This window comes from Chelon labrosus, assembly GCF_963514085.1.
Source record: "Chelon labrosus genome assembly, chromosome: 21".
In the NCBI taxonomy this organism is placed as follows: Eukaryota; Metazoa; Chordata; class Actinopteri; order Mugiliformes; family Mugilidae; genus Chelon; species Chelon labrosus.
In genome coordinates this window covers 10406855-10427791 of record NC_140354.1, presented here as the reverse complement: position 1 = coordinate 10427791, position 20937 = coordinate 10406855, and the positions used below count along the sequence as shown (strand labels likewise).

Here is a 20937-nt window from a genome sequence, read left to right as displayed (position 1 = left end):
TGTAGCCATTTTGTACTCAAAATGTACTCAAGAGACGCGCTGTTCCTGTCATTCTGGGTCCAGAGGGCCTGCTCAGTAACACATCCATGCCTGCCATGTGGTTGGGCCCACGCGGTCACCAAAAACAAATACCAATTAACACAGAGTCATTTCAAATAAAATAAAATAAAACAGCATGAAAAATGAGAAGTTCCAGCACCACCCAAATCCAGACGCTCTAACAATCTACCGCTTCTCAGGCCATACAAAGTGCTTCTGCCACCTTTTAAAGGCTTTTCCATCCGGCTTGTTCAAATATGTCCGCAGACTTTTCTAACAGCCCGGTACAAACGGCTGTTTCTGTTGATAGGGGGTAGTTGCCCGACCCTGTTTTGGACATACAGAGTAAAGATGGCTGCCTCTCACCTTGCGCGGGGGGGGGGGGGTCGCCGCCACACAGAAATTGCTGTTCACCATTTAATGCCCTTCCTCAAACCCTGATCATTTCTACGTCTTCTGTTGTTTCACGCAAGGGAATGGTGCTCTGGTCATGTGTTGTCTCGCCGGCTGGTGTCAATAACTGGCGGACTGTTACGCAGTTAAAGCATTTTCAGAACAGTTAGATTGTGTTACTCCACAAACTACTAGAGTCTCTCACTTGTACAGTAGTTACTTCGTGGTTTAGCTGGTTATCGTGTGGGACATCAGTCACTGCTACAAAAGATAGGGTAGGAAAATGTGATTTATTCAACTGCCAGCATTGATATGGCTTTGACTACTTCTATACTCGACTACTATAACGTGCTGTTTTAACATCAACATATGCATATCTCTTTAAGGTCATCAGTCTCAAATGAACAAAGCTGGTGATTTTAATGCGGGGGAGGGGCTCAGAGATTTCCTAACTTCATTCAGACAATAAGCACCCTTTGAACTACGCTACACTTCAATGCAACACAAGGCGCACCTAGAAAATGGTGAAAACAGCGTGAGATCATCCAAGACCAAGAGGAAATGCTACATTATGAGGAAATCGTACACTGTGGTTCGTTATTGGATGGCGCGGTTCTTTGACAGAGATTTGGCAACGCTAAACCATGAGAAAGCTGCTGAATTGGCTGGTGGATCCTCTTTTTTTCATATATATATATATATATATATATTTCCCCTTTACTATGTATTAATATACAGTACGGACATCTGCGCTGACAATGTTTCATTTAATCAAACTAAAAATTTAAACTTAAACTTGCTTGGAAAACCTTGCAGAAGTTCTTGTGGCTTCCAAAGTTCGTTGGTTAGCTGAGGGACTTTGGTATTTCTAAAACTCCTGGCTACAACCCTGGGTTTATTCACACTTACAACATACAGCATTATTTAAAGTCAACTCAAATGTCATACAGTATAACCCCAACCCCCGTATAGTAGGAGTTCACTTTGGCCACAACTAAAGTTTGCATGTGGGGGGGGGGGGGGAGAAGAAACAGATGTAAATGTGAGGTAGCTGAACAACAAATCCCGGATGATGAGGCAGCCATCTCGTACCTTTTCACCTGAGGAAGTAAACTGACCAGCCTGGATCATTGCGTGAGTAAAAACGTCTCACCCGTACCTTCTCCTGTCTCGATATTTGAGCCCAGACCTCAGAGCGGCCCGGCTGACACTGAAGATGCTGCTGATGCCTTTTTTTTTTTTTTTTTTTAATCAAGAAAGGTGCGAGGAAAAGGGGACAACAGACTTTTTTTTTTTTTTTTTTCCAACTCAAATACAGAGAATCACGGACATCTTGGACCGGACAGCACAGTTCAGTTCAGCTTCTGTTTGGTAGTCCTGGGTCCAGACAGAGACACAGCTGCCATTGGAGTGAGTTACATATAAGGGTCCTGATAAAAGGCTACACAAGGAGGAAGAGCAGGAAGACGAAGAGGAGGAAAAAGAACCAGAATAGCAGCCAGATGAGGAGTCGACATAGTGGTACTAGACAAGCATGTAGTATTAGAATAAAGACTTGCATAAGATGGAAGACTTATTTTTATTTTATTATTTTTTTTGTATTTTAGAGATCTGGTCGGTGTGTCGGTTAAGAAACAAGAAACAAAACAGGGTAGATGTTGCTACCTTTTTTTTTTTCCTTAATATGTATTTTATCATATTAAATCTTTTTCTTTTAAAACATAATCCTACATTTTTACTCGGTTGCATATAACATCTCTTTAGTTTTTCACATTGTTCTCAATTTCTAGCCCTGTTATTCATGGGGGAGATCGGAGTGGCTTGCAGAAGTCATGCAGAATATTCATGCTGGTAAACAATGTCAAAAAATGCATTCCTAATTTGCAATTGTTGCCTTTTTTTATCTTTTATTTATTTTATTTTTTTTCCGTGTGTCCCTAAAATAGTTTCTCAAAGATGTTCTCCCGCTCCTGCTGAATGCCTGCTTTCTTTAAATAGCCTCTATGTTCTCCCATATCCCCAGAGGTAAAGAGCTTATGGTCTGCGGATCTCCTCCTCCTCCGTCGTGACTAGGTTTTGGTGATTTTGCATTGACATTGCCGGGTGGAAAGAAAATGAATCTATGACCTAATTAGTTTAATTCATGCCATGCAGATTCGCTAAAGAGGAGGAGAAGCAGGATACCGTGAAGACTCGAGAGGGAAGGAGAGAGAGAGAAAGAGAGAAAGAGGGTCACTTCTTTGTCTTCAGTGATACCTCCTGTTGTTTTCGCAGATGTCACGGCCAGTTTTGTGTCTTTGAGGGTTTTCCGTCCACTCCGGCTGGTACTTTTGTCCACGTGTCGCTCTTTGGATTGAAACGGCCTCTTTGACGTCTGCGGAGAGGCCGGCGTTTAAAAACCATCCGCCGAACTTGAAGCCCGAAGGATGTTCGCTCGGCCGTCCCCTGGAAGATTCGGATGATGTCAAACAGACAGTCAAGTCACACGTGTGATCTGGCTTAAGTTTTCTGATATGTAGACTTCAGTCTGCTGGAAGAGGTTCCCGTATGCAGTTCAGCAGAGTTTAGGCGGGGCAGCCCAGCAGAAAACGCCGAATCCGACTCTGCTGGAGCCGTTAGACATCATGAAGGAACACCCCGCGCCTTGAGTGCCGAAATAATGGAGCATTCAGAGAAGATCAACAGCAGTGAATGCAGATTTTTTTTTTTTTTTTTTCCTCAGTAAGGCATTATGACGACTAAATTACACACAGTAGTGGGAACAGAGGGCATCCTTGTTGCATGGTTTCCAGATCCAAGTCTGTCATAGGCTGAAGCTGTCTGGCTGCTCAGCTGGGAGCACCCATGCTGTGGTTTGCTCTGAAAATCAGTTCGAAAGAATAAGTGGAAACGTTTGGTCTCTGGTGTCAAAAATGGCTTACACATGATCAGAAGCATGTTTTTTTTTTTTTTTTTCTTCCATTGGATTGCATATGGTGATGGAAAAGTTCACGTCAGTGTCAGTGACACCTCTCTTTTTTTTTATTTATATTTTTTTCTCTTTCTGTCTCCCTCCCAAATTTCTACAGTGAATCTCACTGGGGGTTATGGAGGAGCAGCAGTTTAGAGTTTACAGTTTTCCTCTTCTTGTAGAGAAAGGGGCGAGTGGGTTAGAAACTCAGCACTGAAAGGGAAAGAGAGAAGAGAGTTTAGTGAGGATCTGAAGCAAACACGTGGCTGACTGTTGATCCTATGACACCAGGCATAGAGTGCGGTCATTTCCTGATGAAGGGCGGCCAGAAAGGTTAAAGCTGACAAACGGTCCGTAATTTAAGTGCTTAAATTAAAAACAAAAAGGCGATAAAGGCTTTTAAAATTTTCAGATGCATCCTTTGGTAATCAGTCAATTTGCAGAAATTGGTTATTTAGTTTTAGGTTTTGCATGGATCGAGTGACATCCAGGTCTGGTGCAGATCAAGATAGAAGTTCACTTTGCACATGCAGTCAGTCAGTGAAATAATACTGCTGGATAAATATAGACCTACAGTCAAACTTATCTTAGCTTTCACTTTTGTCTTTACAAAGTTTGTTGTCCATGTGTTGTGAGGACATACTATCACCAAATATTTCTACCAGGTAACTGAACCAGCTGTCAAAGACATAGAATTGCTAAAGCCTGTCCCATTCACTGTGAAGGTTACTATAGACACTTGATGAATACCAATTATTAACTGCGTAAAATTCGGAAAAATTGAAACTAAATGCAGCTAACACTGAATGAATGTGAGACACTCATGCATGTACACAAACATAAAAGACATAGCTGCAATTAATCTTTGCTAATGTTAATGCTAAAGTCTTTAAAAGCTGCAATTTGATATTTTGAAATAATCTAATCACTAAGGTGAACTTTGGAGTTGCCTAAGATTTTAAAGAAGTGGGTTGGAAAGCTCAGTGCTGTAACCGCAAGCTACGTGAATGCCCTGAATGTTGACAGCTGGTTTGTCCACTGCTATCACATTGAGAAATTTAATCCCAAAGATGCTGCTGGAAATTAGGCTGTGAAGGTTCCCGTGATTTTATGAATGAGTTTCGTCGTATTAGCCATTATAGAAAGCCTTCTTCCTTTGATACGGTTGCATTCCAAACACAATCCTCTAAGGTTGAAGGTAAAAATGAAACGAAAGCCTTCTACAATGGCAAATTGAATGTTCCTGATCTGATATGTAGCTTCCACTGGTACTGGTATGAAATTGTTTTTGTACTAATGGAAACTGCAACATAATACCGCACAACAAAGCAAGAGAAAAGATGAACCAAACACCACTAAATCAAAATACAAAAGGATATCACCAAAAAGCTCACCTAGCAGAGCCGGCATGCAAGTACACTGAGAACACAGAGCTTGAATCTGACACATATTAAAGGCTTCTCTCTGTCTCTGCAACCCACACACACAGATACAATCTGTAGAAATCCTAAAGGGGGGGCAGTTGACAGATGTGACAAAATCTTTGGATGACGATTAAGAAGCCAATGAAACATCGAGATCGAAAACTGAGGAATGCAAAAGATTTCACTGGTCGTGGTTGTAACCAGAGAAATGTAGCCAACCGGGACTGGGCTCAAGTCCAGACCAAGAGCTCCGTTGGTGTGTCCTGCAAATGTACGAACCAAACCTCGGCCAAGCACCAATGATGTTTAAGCTTTTTGCTTCATCCCACTTTTTTTTTTTGGTGTTTGATGTCGTTTCTAATTGATTTCACTCGGTTGCAGTTTGCTTTTTTTTGCCCAAATGACCAACAATGATTCGCCTGCACCTGTGTGGGATAGAACAAGCTGCAGGTAGTGAAGGCTGTTTGACCTGGTTGTGGTATACATGAAGGCAACACGAAAGAAAAATCATACAGAAACAAGAGTGCGGCACACGACACAGAAACACACAGGACAAAACAAAATGTCACACCGACACAGAACACACGGGAAGTAAAACACAACGAGTGGAGGGTGCACAGGAATAACGGTGAGGTACACATTCTTACATGGGGAAGCGATTTTCGGCTCTTTCTTTCTTTTCTCCTCCTCCAAATCACCACACTTTTCTTTCTTGCCCAACTTTTTCTCTTCCATCTCCTCCCTCTGATGATGCTAGGTTGACAATCCACTCAGAAGACATCATTTGACAACACATTTTGTTCCCCTCTTCCCCCGTCTACAACAAACCCCCTCCAGTCCTTTTCATTCATTAAGGGCTTCTGGCGTATCGCAGAACGTGAGATACAGTAACCGTGACGGGGGGGGCAGAGGGATGATGGTACAACACAAGGAGAACACTGGGAGCATAGTCGGACAGGGAACAAAACAGCATTTTTTTGTTTGAAGGAGGCAATAAACAAACCAGAGCACATGGCATTCACAGGCACAGAAAGCAAAGAAAAGCTCAACTTTTCTTTTCTCGAGTCTCTCTGTTTTACATGAATTGGGTACATCATTGAGGAAACATGGGTGAAGAAGACCAACACAGGGGCACAGGAGTAAAGACCGAGAAAGAAATACCTGAGTTGTGAAAGGATGAAAAGGAGAGAAACGTGGCCAACAAGGGGCAGAAGCTTAAGGATGTCAAATAAGAGGCTGAAATTGAATTGACTTGAATCTAATTGCAGTTTCTCTCTAGGAATTCAATGCAACTTCTTCAAAGACTTTTGACATGACCATGAAGCCTTCAACTGATCGAAGGTTCGTTCAGAGCTAGCTAGCTAGGAATAGACCATTGAACCATTTTGGAAAGCTGTCCTATTGGAAGAAAATAGGTTGACATCAATGCTCCCCACGTGCCTGATTACGTATGGATTGCCAACAAGGAGAGTGGCCAACCAAGGTTCATTGGTGTGGTTATTGTTCTCTGTTGATTTTGCAGGTTGTTTTGCAACATGCACTACATTAAACTCAATCCCTGGACTTCCTCTTCATTTATCAGACTAAGCCTATTACTTGGACCAGTATTTACCCTGTTGCATGCTTCCATGGTGAACATCCTCATACAAATTTGGATTTAATTAAATTATAACCAAAGAACATGGATGATTTGGTTTGGGTAGAGGTTCCGCAAAAGGAGACCACCACTAAGTTGTCCCTGAGGCCACCTAGCAGGTTCATTTGCTTTGAGGTTGCATTGAATCGTTGCAGAGGCGTCCTGTCTTTTGAACTCGGATTGGAGTTTAAATGCCAGCAACGACAAACAGGGCGGGAAGGATGGGAACAGCGTGGGCGGACAATGAACGAGAAGCCGAATGGGAACAACACAGGGTGAAACATTTTTACCGAGGAGAGTCTCTTGTCTTTTGTGGAAGAGTCAAGAAAACGATGGAAGAAGCTGGATTTTTCTCATTTCTTAGCATGAGTCCACAGTTCTTTATGAAAATAGTATGTCTGATAACCCCAGTGCCATCCCAGTTAGGTAGCATCAGGTAGTTACTTAGCTGTCACTGACACAACTTTTTCATTTTGTGTAATTTACTATGTTGCAGAGGTCCTGTTCCTCACTGTACCTTTTTTATTTTTTCCCACCCCCACCCCTCGACATCTTTGTGATGATTCTACCAACAGAAACGGGGTCAGAGGGAAAAGAGAGACCACAGACTGCTGTGATCACAAGAGTGGAGAAAAAACATCCACTTGAGGAACGAGCCAAGTCAAGCCTTGGAATAGCTGGAAGCACGTAGGGAGGGACGAGCTTGCGCTCGTCACTTGTGTCTTTTGGAGCAAAACGCTCCACTCACATCATGGTTTTCTGTTTGTTTTTTTCTGGATCCTGCTCTGGTGGTTTCATGTGCACGCATATATACATTACATATCTAATCAAATGTCAAATGGCCTTGGGGGCTTTCAAAACAGTTCTCAATGAAAAGAGAGGCAAAAAGAGAAGAAGAAGGAAACAAAAAAAAGCTTCGATTGTTACTATTTCTCCTATTATAAGTCTCAAGATTGATAAGAAAGCAGCCGTACAAGACCTATTAGCAAAAATAAACTTTCCCACCCTCACCCAGCCCCTTTACAATACCTAAGTTGGTCTATTCTGACCAATAGCATCATAGTATTTGGCATGCATAACGTTAACCCGTCCCACCTCTTCTTGCATTCAAAGAGGTGAATACACTCTTTTAGTAGTCTAAATGTTTAATATACATTCATTAAGCTTAAAATCTTATCAAACCTCCTCGTGTTATTAGTCATATCATTATCCTTATTGCTTGCAATGGAAACCCATGCAGATTCTTCTAAACGCAAACTTTACATATGTACATCAACGTGATAAATGATCAGGCCCACTCAGAACGAGTGGGCGACAGGGAGTAGGATGAGGAAGGAAGGAAATGGCGAGAAACAAGTACACAGATTCAGCAGTGTACGTGCAAGGTGCCTGCTGGAAAGTGAGTTTGTAATTTGGAATCTAATTCTGAAAAATCATCCATTCACACTCCTGGGTGAAAATTGAAAGCTGGCGCCCAGCTAGAAGTTCAGAAAACAACAACAACAACAACAACAACAAAAAAACCCTGCCCTAATCAGGGTCACATAGATTGAAAAGAACAACGTGATATTTTGGAAAGAAGAAAAAAATAAAAAACCCAGCTTCACTTTCTTGCCTGGAGCGTAGTAAGGACTTTTCAATCTGATGGTGACTGAGAAAATGATGAGTTGTGTTTTTACTCTGTGTCTTTCCTCTGTGGATATACTTGAACTCCTGTCAACAATTTCTCACTTATACAGTTTCAGCTAAAATCTAGCAATTAAAATTTTTGGTACAGGGTTCATACGGGGATGCCAACTCTCCAATCTCCACTATTACAGAAAATAAGAGAAAACCTTCTTTACACAACCTTCAAATATGCTTTCTATGCACACAGGCCTTGTCATTCGACCTTTTTTTTCCAGACTCCAAACCACATATTTTGATTTTGGTTGACTGGTGCACCACGGTCCACTCCGAAATTAAAAAAATAAAAAATAAAAATCTTGTATGAGTGGAGAGTTTTCCCTTATTTGCCGTATTACATCTATGACAAAACGATTACATAATTACATTACTAAGATAGGACAGGTTAGATTAACTGGACATCAAATCATCATGCACTAGTAAATCTTATTCAGACAATACCACTAGTTTTTCTCCTTCATTTACTTTTCATAGAGTGGGCCTCGTGTTCATTTGTCTCGTTTGTTCTTGCACAAAGCAATAACAGGTAAACCGGAAAATCCTGAGAAGGATTCATAGAACATGCGGCGACCCATTGGATATGTTGACGCCATTTAGCGATATGCTTGATGAAGACGCACAAATATAAGTAGATTTAGCAGTTTGACAAGTAACTCAGATAAAAAAAAAAAAACTAAACAAAAAATGGACGGGGTACCTGATAGAGCTTAGTTAATTCAATACATTTAGAATAAATTGCCTGTAGCGGAAAAAAAAAAGGTTCATGTGAAAATGGACGCCAAATAGTAACTCAGGAGTAGGATACTATTATGAGGGGGCCAGGACCATTTGTCAGTTCTATGTCTTCAGGTGCAGTCTGATATTATTCTGGAAAGACCACAATTTAATTTAGCTGATGGTTTCATTTGGTTCCAAAACATTTTAACCAGAAGCAGGCTGGCTTTTTCCCCCTGCCCATTGGCTTAACTGCTGGGTATTGTAATACATAAAGATCTAATTTGTGCATATGCACGATTCATGCATGAGGCCCAACCCTCTAGATTCTCCTGAGGGTCACATTTTTAGGTCCACCCTTCCCCCTCGTCCTCCAGACTCCACATTTAGAAAACAAAATTACTCCTTAAACACCTGCAATGATAGTCTTGGGACTGGCGACCCCATTGACTCCTATTCATCCTTAACCTTAAAACTTTAAACGCTTTAGACTGTCAATTCCCGACAACCCTGACCCGCGCGGCAGCTAAAAAATCGCCGACTTCCCTGATACTTAATCCCGCTCCAATCTATATTTCAAAGTTGGCGAGCCCTGCTTCCGTTCGAGTCCTTGTTAAATAATGCGTTAATTAGTGAGTCTCTTGAGGTGGCGGCGGTGGTGCACTATTTCCGGATTTGGACAGAATCAGGTCAGATATTAGCCGCTCCCTCCAGTCTCAAATCTAGGCTACACTAATCACTTTCTAGCTATAGCTTCAAACACAGAGCCCAGAGATTCAAGCCTCGCTCTCAAGCAAGAAAGTGAATAAGCGTTTTTTTTGTTTTTTTTCCTCCCCCCTAAAATGCCAAATGTACAATTATCTTTATATAGGTGCTCTCTCCTCCCAACACTCCCAGGTTGAATGTAAATACTTATTGCGCTTTTTTTTTTTTTTTAAAGTGTTCTCTGCCGTTTTAAGCAGTTCTCAAATGAATAAAAAGAGGCTATGATCAGACGTTAGGGATTTCTCTCTTCTGGAGGATCTGTTACTTTCAGCTGGGAGAGAGTCGAGGCGAGAGCAAGAGTTTAGGGTACATAAAATCTAACCAACAGACATGGAGTTACTGTCTACCACAATGAGTAAGGTTACTATTGCAGCTCAAAACACAAAAAACCCAGTATGAAACAAAAAAGGGAAGCAATCGGTAAAAACAAACGTCATCGGAATGATTCTCTGTTTCTTTCAAAAGTCAAATTAAAAAGAACATTTTTCCAAGTTGACATTTGTGCATCTTAGTACAGAGGTAGATGCAGGTCTGCGTTCACAAACACACGCACACGAACATCCTCGTGCACACTCGTCAAGTGTAACAATACATTATATGTGAACACGCAGGTCCAACCGCAGCTGTCTCGTCTATCTACATTGCATATTTCTGTGTTTGTCCCTGTTGTCGCATTCTCTCTCTCACACTCTCTCTCTCTCTCTTTCTCTCTCTCTGTGTCTCTTCTTCCCGTGTGTGGCGTTCATCACCCGCTCTTCTTCTTCTCCCACGGGCTGTCCCTCCAGTAGCCGTTCGCATTGCCTCCTACTGAGCAGCCGCAGCCGAAAAACAAAGAAGAGATGGACGGAGAGAAGAGGGAGGGGGGGAGGGGTGGGGGGGAGGTTGTGTTCGGGAGTAAAGAAGGGGCGAAAAACAGGGAAAGAAAAAGAAGCCAAAAAAGGGAGAAAACTAAAAATATTGCACTGGCCGCTGAGTCACACTGGAGTCAGTGCAAGTAGTAACACTGTTGGTGGTGGCGGTGACGGTGGTGGCGGTGGTGGTGACGATGGAGGTGGTGGCGGTGGGATGAACTCACACTTGAGGAAAACCATGCTTCTCGCCCTCAGGCTGAGCTGCAAATGTCTGAAACCTTTCCAGATACAAAGAAAGTTAATTCCTCCAAGGAGTAAAGCTTTTTGGAAGCGCCGGCAAGCTTTCTTTCTGACTGACAACACGTCTGCGCGTTGAGGGTACGTTTAACCCGGCATAAAAACCTAAAGCAGGGAGTGTGACAGACAGTAGGAGCTCTCTGTTCAAAAGGAACTCCACGACACTGACACTTATTTATTTTTTCTGCACATTTCCCGCTGCATCTCATTGTTAAATTACGTTTCAGCCTGACGCGCCAGGCCAGCCGTCTGCCCCCTGCTTCCAGATTTTATGCTAGGCTAGGTCTAGAAAGAAAGCGAATGAGCTCTCTGCGAGCCACCGCGTCAAACCTTAAGCCGGCGACTGAACGGAAGGTCAACGGAGAAGCGAGAAGCGCTCGTTTCTTCTCGCTTTACAGCTCAGCCTTCTGCCGAGCGCCCGGGTGAGAAGACAGAGGGTGAGGGGTGGTGATGGCGGGTGCTACTGCTCCAGGTTATATGTTTGTGTTTCTCTGTACATTTGAAATAACTTAACCGTGTTTCATTCCCCGGCTCTACAGTGTTCGTTTCCTCTGACAGTGATTCCCAACCTTTTTTTTGGCTTGTGACACCTTAAAATATTTCACACGTTAAGGAATATCTTAAATCTTACCCATCAGGATGAATGAGTGACAATATTCAGCATTTCCACACTACAAGACGTTCATAACTGAGGTGAAGAGGCTGTGAACCTTTCTTACCTTCAGAGCCAGGACTGTGAGACCCCCTAAAATAAAGATCTGTCCCTTATTTAGCCCGGATAAGAGTTTCTGCATCCAAAACCACAAAAATGAATGAAATAAAAAAAATGTTTTTTAATTTGTGCCCGCTTTTTGCTTCTGGCGCCCAACCTCTTAGTACCCAGACTCTAATATTTGCCTTCTGGATGGAAACAGGCAACAATGCACAATTTTTTCTTCATATTTTCTGTATATTCAGTAAATTTTGCTTCATAATCGGACGGAAAATAGACTCTGGGTGGGGTTGTAAATAGTTTTACTGTACAATGGTGGCTCTGAAATGCACTACGGAGCATCCTCTGGGTAAATGTGGCCTTCAGGTACCCTCAGAAATAAAGGTATGCTATGTGTTTAATATCAGCCTGTTCGACATGACCTGGATTTGCCTGCACTTGAAAGGAAACTGTACGAAGCTTTCTAGTTACTTATTCTTTGACTGCTTTCTTATAAGAAGCATGTTCATTCTAATTAGTCTAATTAATCGTCTGCATGGCTTTTTATATATATATATATATATATAGGTTTTTTTTTTTAAAGTGCAAAGGTGCTACAGTTTGGGAGACGGGTGTAAAAATGCTTTTTCTGCCTACTCGTTGGTATAAGTTCTTATTCTTGGGATCCTCACGAGTAAAAACATGCCGCGATACGTTAGTGCCTAAGTGTGTACGTGACTGTGTGCGCTTCATATTAGGGAAAAGAAAAAAAGTCTCTTATTCGTAGATACGCTTAATTATTGTTGCTGAAGCATCGGAAGGGCAAGTGCAGTCAAAATACAGATGGGAAGTAGCACAGGGAAAGCTCGACTCGACTATCCTACACGTCTCGACTAACCTACACTCTATCCCTGGAAGTAAGGCAGGTGTGTTCGTCTATTTTAGTGTTTGCTTCAGCGTCTAGCTCGGGGTTAATCAGTAGGGTCTAGCTGGTCTGTGGTTTTAAAACTTTAAATACAGCTCACTAGTGGCTCCAAGCACTCTAATTTCATTATCTATTCTATCAAGTAGAAAACATGAGGGATGAACGAGGAATGGAAAAGCAGCGGCGATGAATCGACACTCCTTCGGTGCTTGTGTTTCTTTTTGCGCGATCTTCAGACAAAAAAAAAAGAAAAAGAAAAAGAAGCTTTTAATTGTCGTTGACGTTTTGTCGATCTCTGCGGGCTGCGCTATAAGATGGAGGGGATGGGCGAGTGGCATCGCCTGAGGCCAGGCGGTTCAAATGGCTCGAAGTTGGAGTTGGTGATCGGGGTGAGGCGCAGAGGGGCGCCCGTCATCCCCGAGATGTTGTTGAGGCTGCGTGACTTCTCATAACCCGTGGCTACATGATGGCGGCGACATGCACAAGTCAGAGAGCAAAGGTTAGAGTGGCGTTGTTATGGAGGTCATGATCGGGGATGGCGTGGACAGGTGGGCGTTTTTTTTGTTTTTTTTCACGGTGTGCAAAATGTTTGGAGAGGCGTGAGTTCATGACAGGAAACATTGCCATGGTATATTCATTGATGTTATGGTGTAGCAGCATGGCACATCAAATGTGGCCAATACCATTTGTTACAGTCACAAGCATTTGTAAATTAAACAAGTTGACAAAAAGGTAAATAAGTCAAAATAAAAACCAGCCCAACCAGGTATGATATTGTAGACCAAAGGAAGAAGTTTTCAAAAAGATAGACAGACAGATGTACAGAGGAACAGACAGATGGACAGACAGACATAGACAGACAGAGACAAGACAAAACAGGAATATGGGTTACGAAAATCAGACATCAGTTGCCACAATATGCCTTAGACACCAGAGGTGGCGCTCTGCAGCACCACTGTGAATTGCATAAGGGAGGGAGGGTGCACAGGTGCAGTGGATGTACACATGGGCCTTTGGTCGGAGGACGTCCCATAAGATTTATTATTATTTGTAGGCTACCTCCACTTGTAACATGCTTCATCATCTTCATTCAGGGGACCAGATTAAACATGTTTAAAGGTATTCGGCAAATATGCGGCCCTATCTGACCACAGCTGTGTGGAATCTAACATTGCCAAGCTAACATACTCACAATGCTAACATGCAGATGTTTCGTGTTCACCAGTTTAACATGTGCTAAGTGTCTCAAACATAATAAACTACAGCATTTTGCCGCCTGGTGGATGGATGTTAATGGCAGCACAGTTTCTAAAATACCTTACACAAGATATCTATGAGAAACTGAAACACAAAATACTGAGGGAAGATATTGATCTGGTCAACTGACTGGTGTAGCTCTAGACATAAACATCTGAACAATCAAAGAAATACTCGTACCAGAACAAATTTCCAAGTATTAAATTTGGAGGAACCCATTATAAATGCAGAAATAATGAATTCCACAAAGGCGCTATGCTGTGACTAGCTCACAGGCTAGAGAATATACACCAATGAGGCATAACATTATGACCACTTTGGTAATATTGTGTAGGTCTCGCTTGTGTCTCCGAAACATTTATGACTCATCAGAGAATGGACATGGCCTTTGGGTCCTATGGGTTGAGGGGAGGGGCCTCTGTGGATCATCCTTTTTGTCATGTTTTTTTGTAGTTGTTCCTAAACCGTTTTTGTGTGTGTGTGCCTGTGTCAGGCTGTCCCTGCCATCAAGGAGTGTCATTGCTATGGGGTGGGAGTGCCTGGTCTGGTCTAGGTAGGTGCTACATGTCTAAGTAACATCCACACTAATGCCAGGTCCAAACGTTTCCCAGCAGAACACTGTATTGTCACAAGATGGTCAATGTTATTTACTTCTCCTGTCGGTGGTCATAATGTTGTGGCTGATCAGTGCATATACAGTATACTTAAAAATCAATTACAGTTGCTCCATTTGACCAGTTTACATTTCCTGTTTCTGAAATATGTGCTGTATGTCCCATCAGCAAATATGGTGACATTTTAGCATGGCCATAAATGAATATACATTTTTGTAGCACTACATAGAGGTGACCTTGTCTGTGACCACCTCAGTGCTTTCTATAGTCATTCCAGGATTTTGAGCATGGATTTTGGTCCAGATGGGGACAGATGTATTATTATGTTAAGCTGATGTTATTTCCGCGCCGACACGGTTGAACATCTGGAACATTTGCAAATTCCTTTGTATTCCTTAGCACTTATTGCGGTTGAGAAGTAATGGTCGAATTCTTTAGTCAGCAAAGCCAGCTGGTGTCAGTGTCTTCCAAAATCTGTACTTGCTAATTTTGGAAACATGTTAAAAAGTTTTTGCCGTGTCCACTCATCTCCACAGTCTGGCTTTTAAATGCCAACACTTTAACTTCGAAATTGAAAACTACTCGTGGCGAACTGATTCATCGAGCGAGTTCAAGATGTCACTTCGTAGTGTGCTTCCATTGGTGACTTTTTCTCTAAAAGAAATTTCTGTCGTGGCTCAAGGGCGATGGCGGAGGTTTGACCATGTTGTCTGACAACCTAGTACGAGGGGACCTACCCTCTACCCTCTACACCATAATAAGCTATAGATAATAACAACTCAGAATCTTTCTCTTTGTTTTAGTGCAAAGAAGTGCAATTGCATTATGAACATGTTTACATTTTATGAGCCAACTTTTTATAAAACATTTTATGAACAACCCGAAATTACTCAAGAGAAATAAGTGCAATTTCAGCTCATTGCCGCCATCTACAGTTTAATTCTGGCACTGGTACTCAGTATTGTGTTATGTTCGCTACTCTTACTAAAACAGTGCGACCCCTGGTGGAAAAAAACGGAATTGTAACTATGTCTATTGAAAAACTTTGCAAACTTATCCCGCGGGCCATATTGGACCCTCTTGCGGGTTGGTTTTGGTCCTCGGGCCATATGTTAGACAACCCTGCTCTAGAGTATAGGCTACAACATAGTGAAGCTTTGAATATTTCTGTTATATACATAATATTATAGATTCAAGATTAAGTGGTGCATGTGTAAATTTTAAGAAACATCTGTATCATCTGTTACATAGAAACAATTGTATGAACTGGGAACTAAAGGCTACCCCCACTGGTGCTCAGGTTTGTCTGACCCTGTCCTCATTGATCCCTAGACTGGCCTCTACACTCTTTACAGTAAAAATTAGCTCTGGTTGCCATGGAAACCTCTCCAAACATCATGCAATACAGGCTCTCCAAGGATCATCTAACCTGTGGTCCTCAGCTCCGACTAATCTTCAGTCTCACAAAGCCTCCATGAGATCGTTTAAAGGATCCAGACAGAAAAGTCTCTCCACTCCAACAACTCAAGTTTTAGACTTTTATACACTACACTGTACGGCTCTTAAGCACTTCTTCACGTTTGACCTACTGGAAAACTGGTAAATATGTCATCCTTTAACTGTTCCCTTGTGCCAATGGCCTAAAAACAATCAGCGCTCTACACTCATAGACTTTAATAAATGAGATGTTTGTTTTCAGCAAAAGTAGCGTCTCACGTTTTATCATTGAAACGCATTGCAATGCAAACGCTGCCGTAACTTTAAACCCAAAGCTAAGTACAAGCAGCGCAGGCACATTTTAACTACTGCCACTGTCTGATATAGATATATTTATACTTGTTTGTTCACCTGATGGAAAAAAACAAAAAATGGAAGTAAAGTTGTATTAGATGACGTAAACGGACAAAGAGACAACAATGGGTTGTTAATGTGGTTCACATTTAGATCCTTATTGGTTAAAGAGCAGCTGGTCTGCATGCCTGTGTTGTGCGGTTAACACAACACTGCATGTATGTACACAAATGGTACACAAATGGCCATTTACACTTGTAGTAAATGATCAGATACACACACATACAGAAAGAGAGAGAGAGAGAGAAAAAGAAAGAGGCAGAGTTGTGTACTGTCATGATATTAAGTTTTGGACTCTCTGTTTGGTTTTCCTTGTTTCCTGTTTTATTTTGAAATGCTCCTTCAGTTAGTGGCGCTTCCTGTTTCTGTCTGCGTTCCCTCCTTTGTGATTGTTTGCTCCTCCCTACCTGGCCTCACCTGTGTCTTGTTCTTATTCTCTGAGTTTTGACAGTTATGAGAACCTCCGCCAACCGCGTCCTATGTTATTTCAGTATTGACAGTGCCACATTGCCATGGTGCTGTCTTTCATGAAGTCAGCTGTCATGAAAGGGAATTCTGTGAAAAGGAATGTCGTTAAATTGTTGTGTATGACACTGACGTCTCCATGCATCACATGAAGGCAGTGTGAGGTGTTTATCCTTAAGTCCGTGCAGAAGGAGGCTCTGTGCTCCTATTGGTCAGTGTCACCAAACTCGTTATGGACGGTCAAGCACTGTCGCTTGGGGCTCTGTGCAACATTTAAACCAATTTGACCCAGAAAATAATCTGCAGATTGAACTTAAATAAAACAATAATTACCAGCCTTAACATTATATATAATTTTCCTGCAGAGAAAACGTCTAATGTCGATATTTTACTTAAATATTTTAAAGTGTGGTATTAGTGCTTTTACTGAAGTAGAGGATGTGATAAGTTCTCCACCATTGAACCACTAAGCCATTTACATTACACTAAATGGCGGCTCATTAGATAAACTTGGTTAGTTCACCGAAACCTATTGCAGGAACAGTGCGCGGCCTCTTAGATGAGTAACTATCTATGGGTAAGACTAAATGCTGGAATTATCTTCAGTGCAGTCAAGCCATAATCCCTGCAAGCCTACAAGCCTGCAGCTATTAAACTAAGCCATCTTTACAGTTTAGGGAAGCCATGACCATCGGTGGGAGTGCAGCATCAAGGTTGCTTTTCTTCTGCTGCTTGCACGGCTCAACCAGTGAGGTTGTTTCAGCCCCCCAGAGCACAATTTAAACATTTCTGGTTGATTGTCTTCAAAGCCAAAGCAAGAAGCTAATCAAAAGCAGCGTAGTTGTTAACAGCGCCGTGGTGACTTTGTACATACCTCCACTCAGTCAGACTTTAGTAACACAGTGCAGGGGGTAAGACTGAGGATAGCCTGAGGATCGAATGGATACAGGAATGTTAGAATCGGCTGTTGTGGAGACGTGAAGGAGGAGGAGGAGGAGGAGAGGAAAGGCAAAGGAGGGAGGAAAATGTGGATGAATGGAAAAGTGAGATGAATGTACACCAAAGAAATAAAGATTCACTAAACAAAGTGTGGTGCCATATTAATCAAAACCGTGACAATGATTTGTATCTCGTGCACGCACAATAGCAATGTCCACCATAGTGGGGGCCGGCTGACTACCACGTACTGCAGGTAATACACTTAGCATGGATAACTTATTAAAGCCTCCCTGCCTCTTCATCTTGCGCCACCATGACAACATTTACATCAATTTTGACATTTGGTAATGGAGATTAATGACTCCGACGATCCGCAGCTTTCACCATTTTCCCCGTCTCCCAACTCAAGTTTCGCATCTGAGCTTCCAGATTCATTTTCAGCAAAGCAACACAGTGCATTTCAGCTTTTCCGCTAATTCGCCTAGTTACCGGACATCAGCCCTTGACTATATCGCATGCCGGTGTTACGGTTCACCCTTGAGCGTTTGACCTTTCAACGAAATCTGTCTACATCTCATTATTTCCCCTGTCCTTTGGTACTGACAGCAGCCTCCAAATCTGCCAGTATGAACAAATTTCAGCGAAGCAATCAGTTCATTTCAGCCCTTCCAGCTGATTCAGCTCCAGATTTCAGCACTTCTAGCCATGCAGGGCAAAATCAATCATTCAACAGTCAAACGACATGTTCTCCAGGAGTTCATTTTCTATTTTGATCTCAGTTTTTATTTAAAAAAAAAATAGTTGTGGTCAAAAGTTTCAGTCAGACAAAACATGTGTTCAGTTTCTCTTGTTTTTATTCGGTTTGTCTTCGCACTTGTTTTGCTTTGTTTCTTTCAGTCGCAAGTTGCACCAAGGGATTACTTTCATAGATGGATCAATAAATAGATAGATAGATCAATGGTTGTGTAACTGAAGAGAGATCATTTAGTCCACAACAAAAAATATGGTTCATCATACACTGGCTAAACCAAATAAACTACTGTTTAGATGTCATGTCGTAACGGTCAGGTAAATCAAAACCTTATCAAGTGAGAAAGCTGCCCCTTTTTTCTTGTCGTGTTATGCACCCAGTAGTGATAATAATGTCTCTATAAAGGCTCTTGGCACTGCGATAATCCTAGCTGTTCAGGCTACACCCCTGTGGAGACGTGATGTTATGCTCCCTAAAAAGCATACGTAACATACGGAGCATACTCATTTGAAGCGTACAAAAAACGTTGTAACTGGCACGTTTTTCTTTCTTTAGCCCTAACTGCTTCAACAATTAGACCCATACAGTACACCAGTGAGTGAAAGGACTACAATCACGTCATTATCTTGTCAGAATGGTGCGTGTCAAGGTGTTAGATATACAGAAATAAATGGTGACAGTCCGTGTCAGACAAACGGGAAGACCAGGTTTGGCAAAGGCTACGTCAGTGTGGCCGGAGGATTCATCGGAGCAGTGCTTGTGTGTTACTCCGGGGTAAGCAGAGGTGAGTACTTACTGACTGTAGTTTGAGGAGGGGGGGGCAAACCATGAACTGGCATCCAAAGCAGCTCCGAGTCGCAACAGGAACGACCTAAAGAATCTACCGCTAACGTCTTGGTGCCAGACACCACAGGGCACCTTCGGAAGTCCCTGTAGAGTGCAGGCCCTTGGGGTTTGCAACTATTTCGACAGCATGCAAAGAACGACAGCAAATTAGGCAGGTAGGGGGTTATGTTAGTGACAGTCTAATAAAATAGGAAACTTGAGTAATGCACCATTTGACGTGTAGAAGACTGTTCGTATTCTCTGCAGCTTTTTCTTTAGAAATTCCGTTTCTATACAATCAAATTGCAAGTAAGTTCTGGACAACTGATTAAATTTTCATTCAATCTTTTATGGCTACATTTTAGGATTGGCAGTTCTTGGTTGAGGCAGGGGAAAGATGGCGGTCTAATTTAACACCGTTCATCCGCTCCTCAACCTTCATCGAAGTTCTTTCGGAGTCCAGATGTAATATGGTATGAGAGCTGTGCACTTTCTCTAGCCACCACCGATCACAGCCACCTCCTGCCAACTTTGATGCGGTTCTTTGTGTTGACTGTGTCTTTATATGTCTTTTGCATGCTTCTTTTGTAATGCTTTGGCAACTCTGTACGTACAGCACCCAGGTCAACCTTTTTTTGTTTATTAAATGTGCTATAATTATTAATTATAATTATTATCCAAAAATATCTGACATTGGTATTCATTGGGTATGAAAAAACGAGGTGCATGAGCGTTGATTTGACATGGATTATATTTTTTTATTGCATTACTATCATTTGTCCTTGTCATGCCTCAGTCTTTCCGAAACATAAGTAGTAGTTTGCGGCACCGCTCTTTTCCTAGCACGTATAAAAAAAGGAACAAGAGGCGGAGGAACCAGAAAAAGAGCAAGTTGCAACAAAGCAGCACGGAGCATTGCAATGCAGTCCTCACAGAATGCCTTCAAAACGTCTTTCTTTCTTCCCACCCATCGCAGCCACAGATCTGACAGTGTAGGATTATAGTGACACTGGCGACATTGAGGTCTATAATTAATCTCATCCGAGTACAGCGCAATCTGCGGCACTGTCAGTGAGACAGAGAGAGAGGTAGAGAGAGTGGGAGGAAGGAAAGAGGAGTATCGTAGAGGAATTGGAAAAGAGCCCTGGTCGCACTTTAAGAGCAAAAGCCATTTTGAAATGTGCGTCACTGTATGTTCTTGAGCTGTGCTTATCGTGACCGGCAGCAACTTAAGAAAAGATAACTAAAGTGCAGAATTTTCCGAGAGGTAGTCAGCTAATTTTTTCTTTTTAAGGGGAGAGAGGAAGCTCATAGGTCATCACAGCACAGCAAATAGTGCCACCACTATGCAAGTCAACATAGCCCTTCAAAGTTTTTCTAGCTCAGTGTGCGCATGTGGGTTTTTAGGATTTGAATTTTGCCTAGCTTTCTTTCCTCCTACCTGTACAACCCGATCTTTTGTCCAAAAACAAACTAAAATTTACTGACTTTTTTTTTTTTAAGCTAATGCACACCTCCAAAGTACTACAGAGTGTCTCAGTTAAAAAGGATGTGAGGGGAAATCCAATCAGTAGTGCAAAGAATCTATGCTGTGAAAACTGACCTGAGCTCAGTTCCAGTGTAGAGGACGGAGGAAACCAACCAACCAATCAGCAACCAGCTAAATCTGGCTTGGCAGGGCAAGAAGCCGACCAATGTGCAGCAGCCACATTCACTCTGGCACCCAACCCAAAGCTAGGACGCTCAAGTCAACCCTCCCTTGTGTGTTCTTTTTGTACGCTTTGGTGTAAAAAAAGAAAAAATAAATAAATAAATAAAAATTGGTTTTGATTTCCAATTATGTCTAATTTGAGTGATCTCTCTC

General features: G+C 42.1%; 1 protein-coding gene across 3 annotated transcripts in view; it reads right to left on the bottom strand.

Annotated features, from left to right (window-relative positions):
• Window positions 1–1105: 1105 nt before the first annotated feature.
• The window catches only part of LOC311506565 (voltage-gated potassium channel KCNC1-like), a gene marked incomplete at both ends in the record, with an annotated part of 49214 nt that continues 29382 nt past the window's right edge, over window positions 1106–20937 (bottom strand). Inside the window, one exon of one of the 3 annotated variants that reach the window (XM_084570566.1) lies at window positions 1106–3595. In XM_084570566.1, the coding sequence (XP_084426692.1) occupies window positions 3582–3595 (14 nt within the window). Of the gene's footprint in view, window positions 3596–10185; window positions 10415–12678; window positions 12831–20937 lie in introns of those variants that run through there. The other 2 variants (XM_084570565.1, XM_084570564.1) reach the window with 2 other exon arrangements.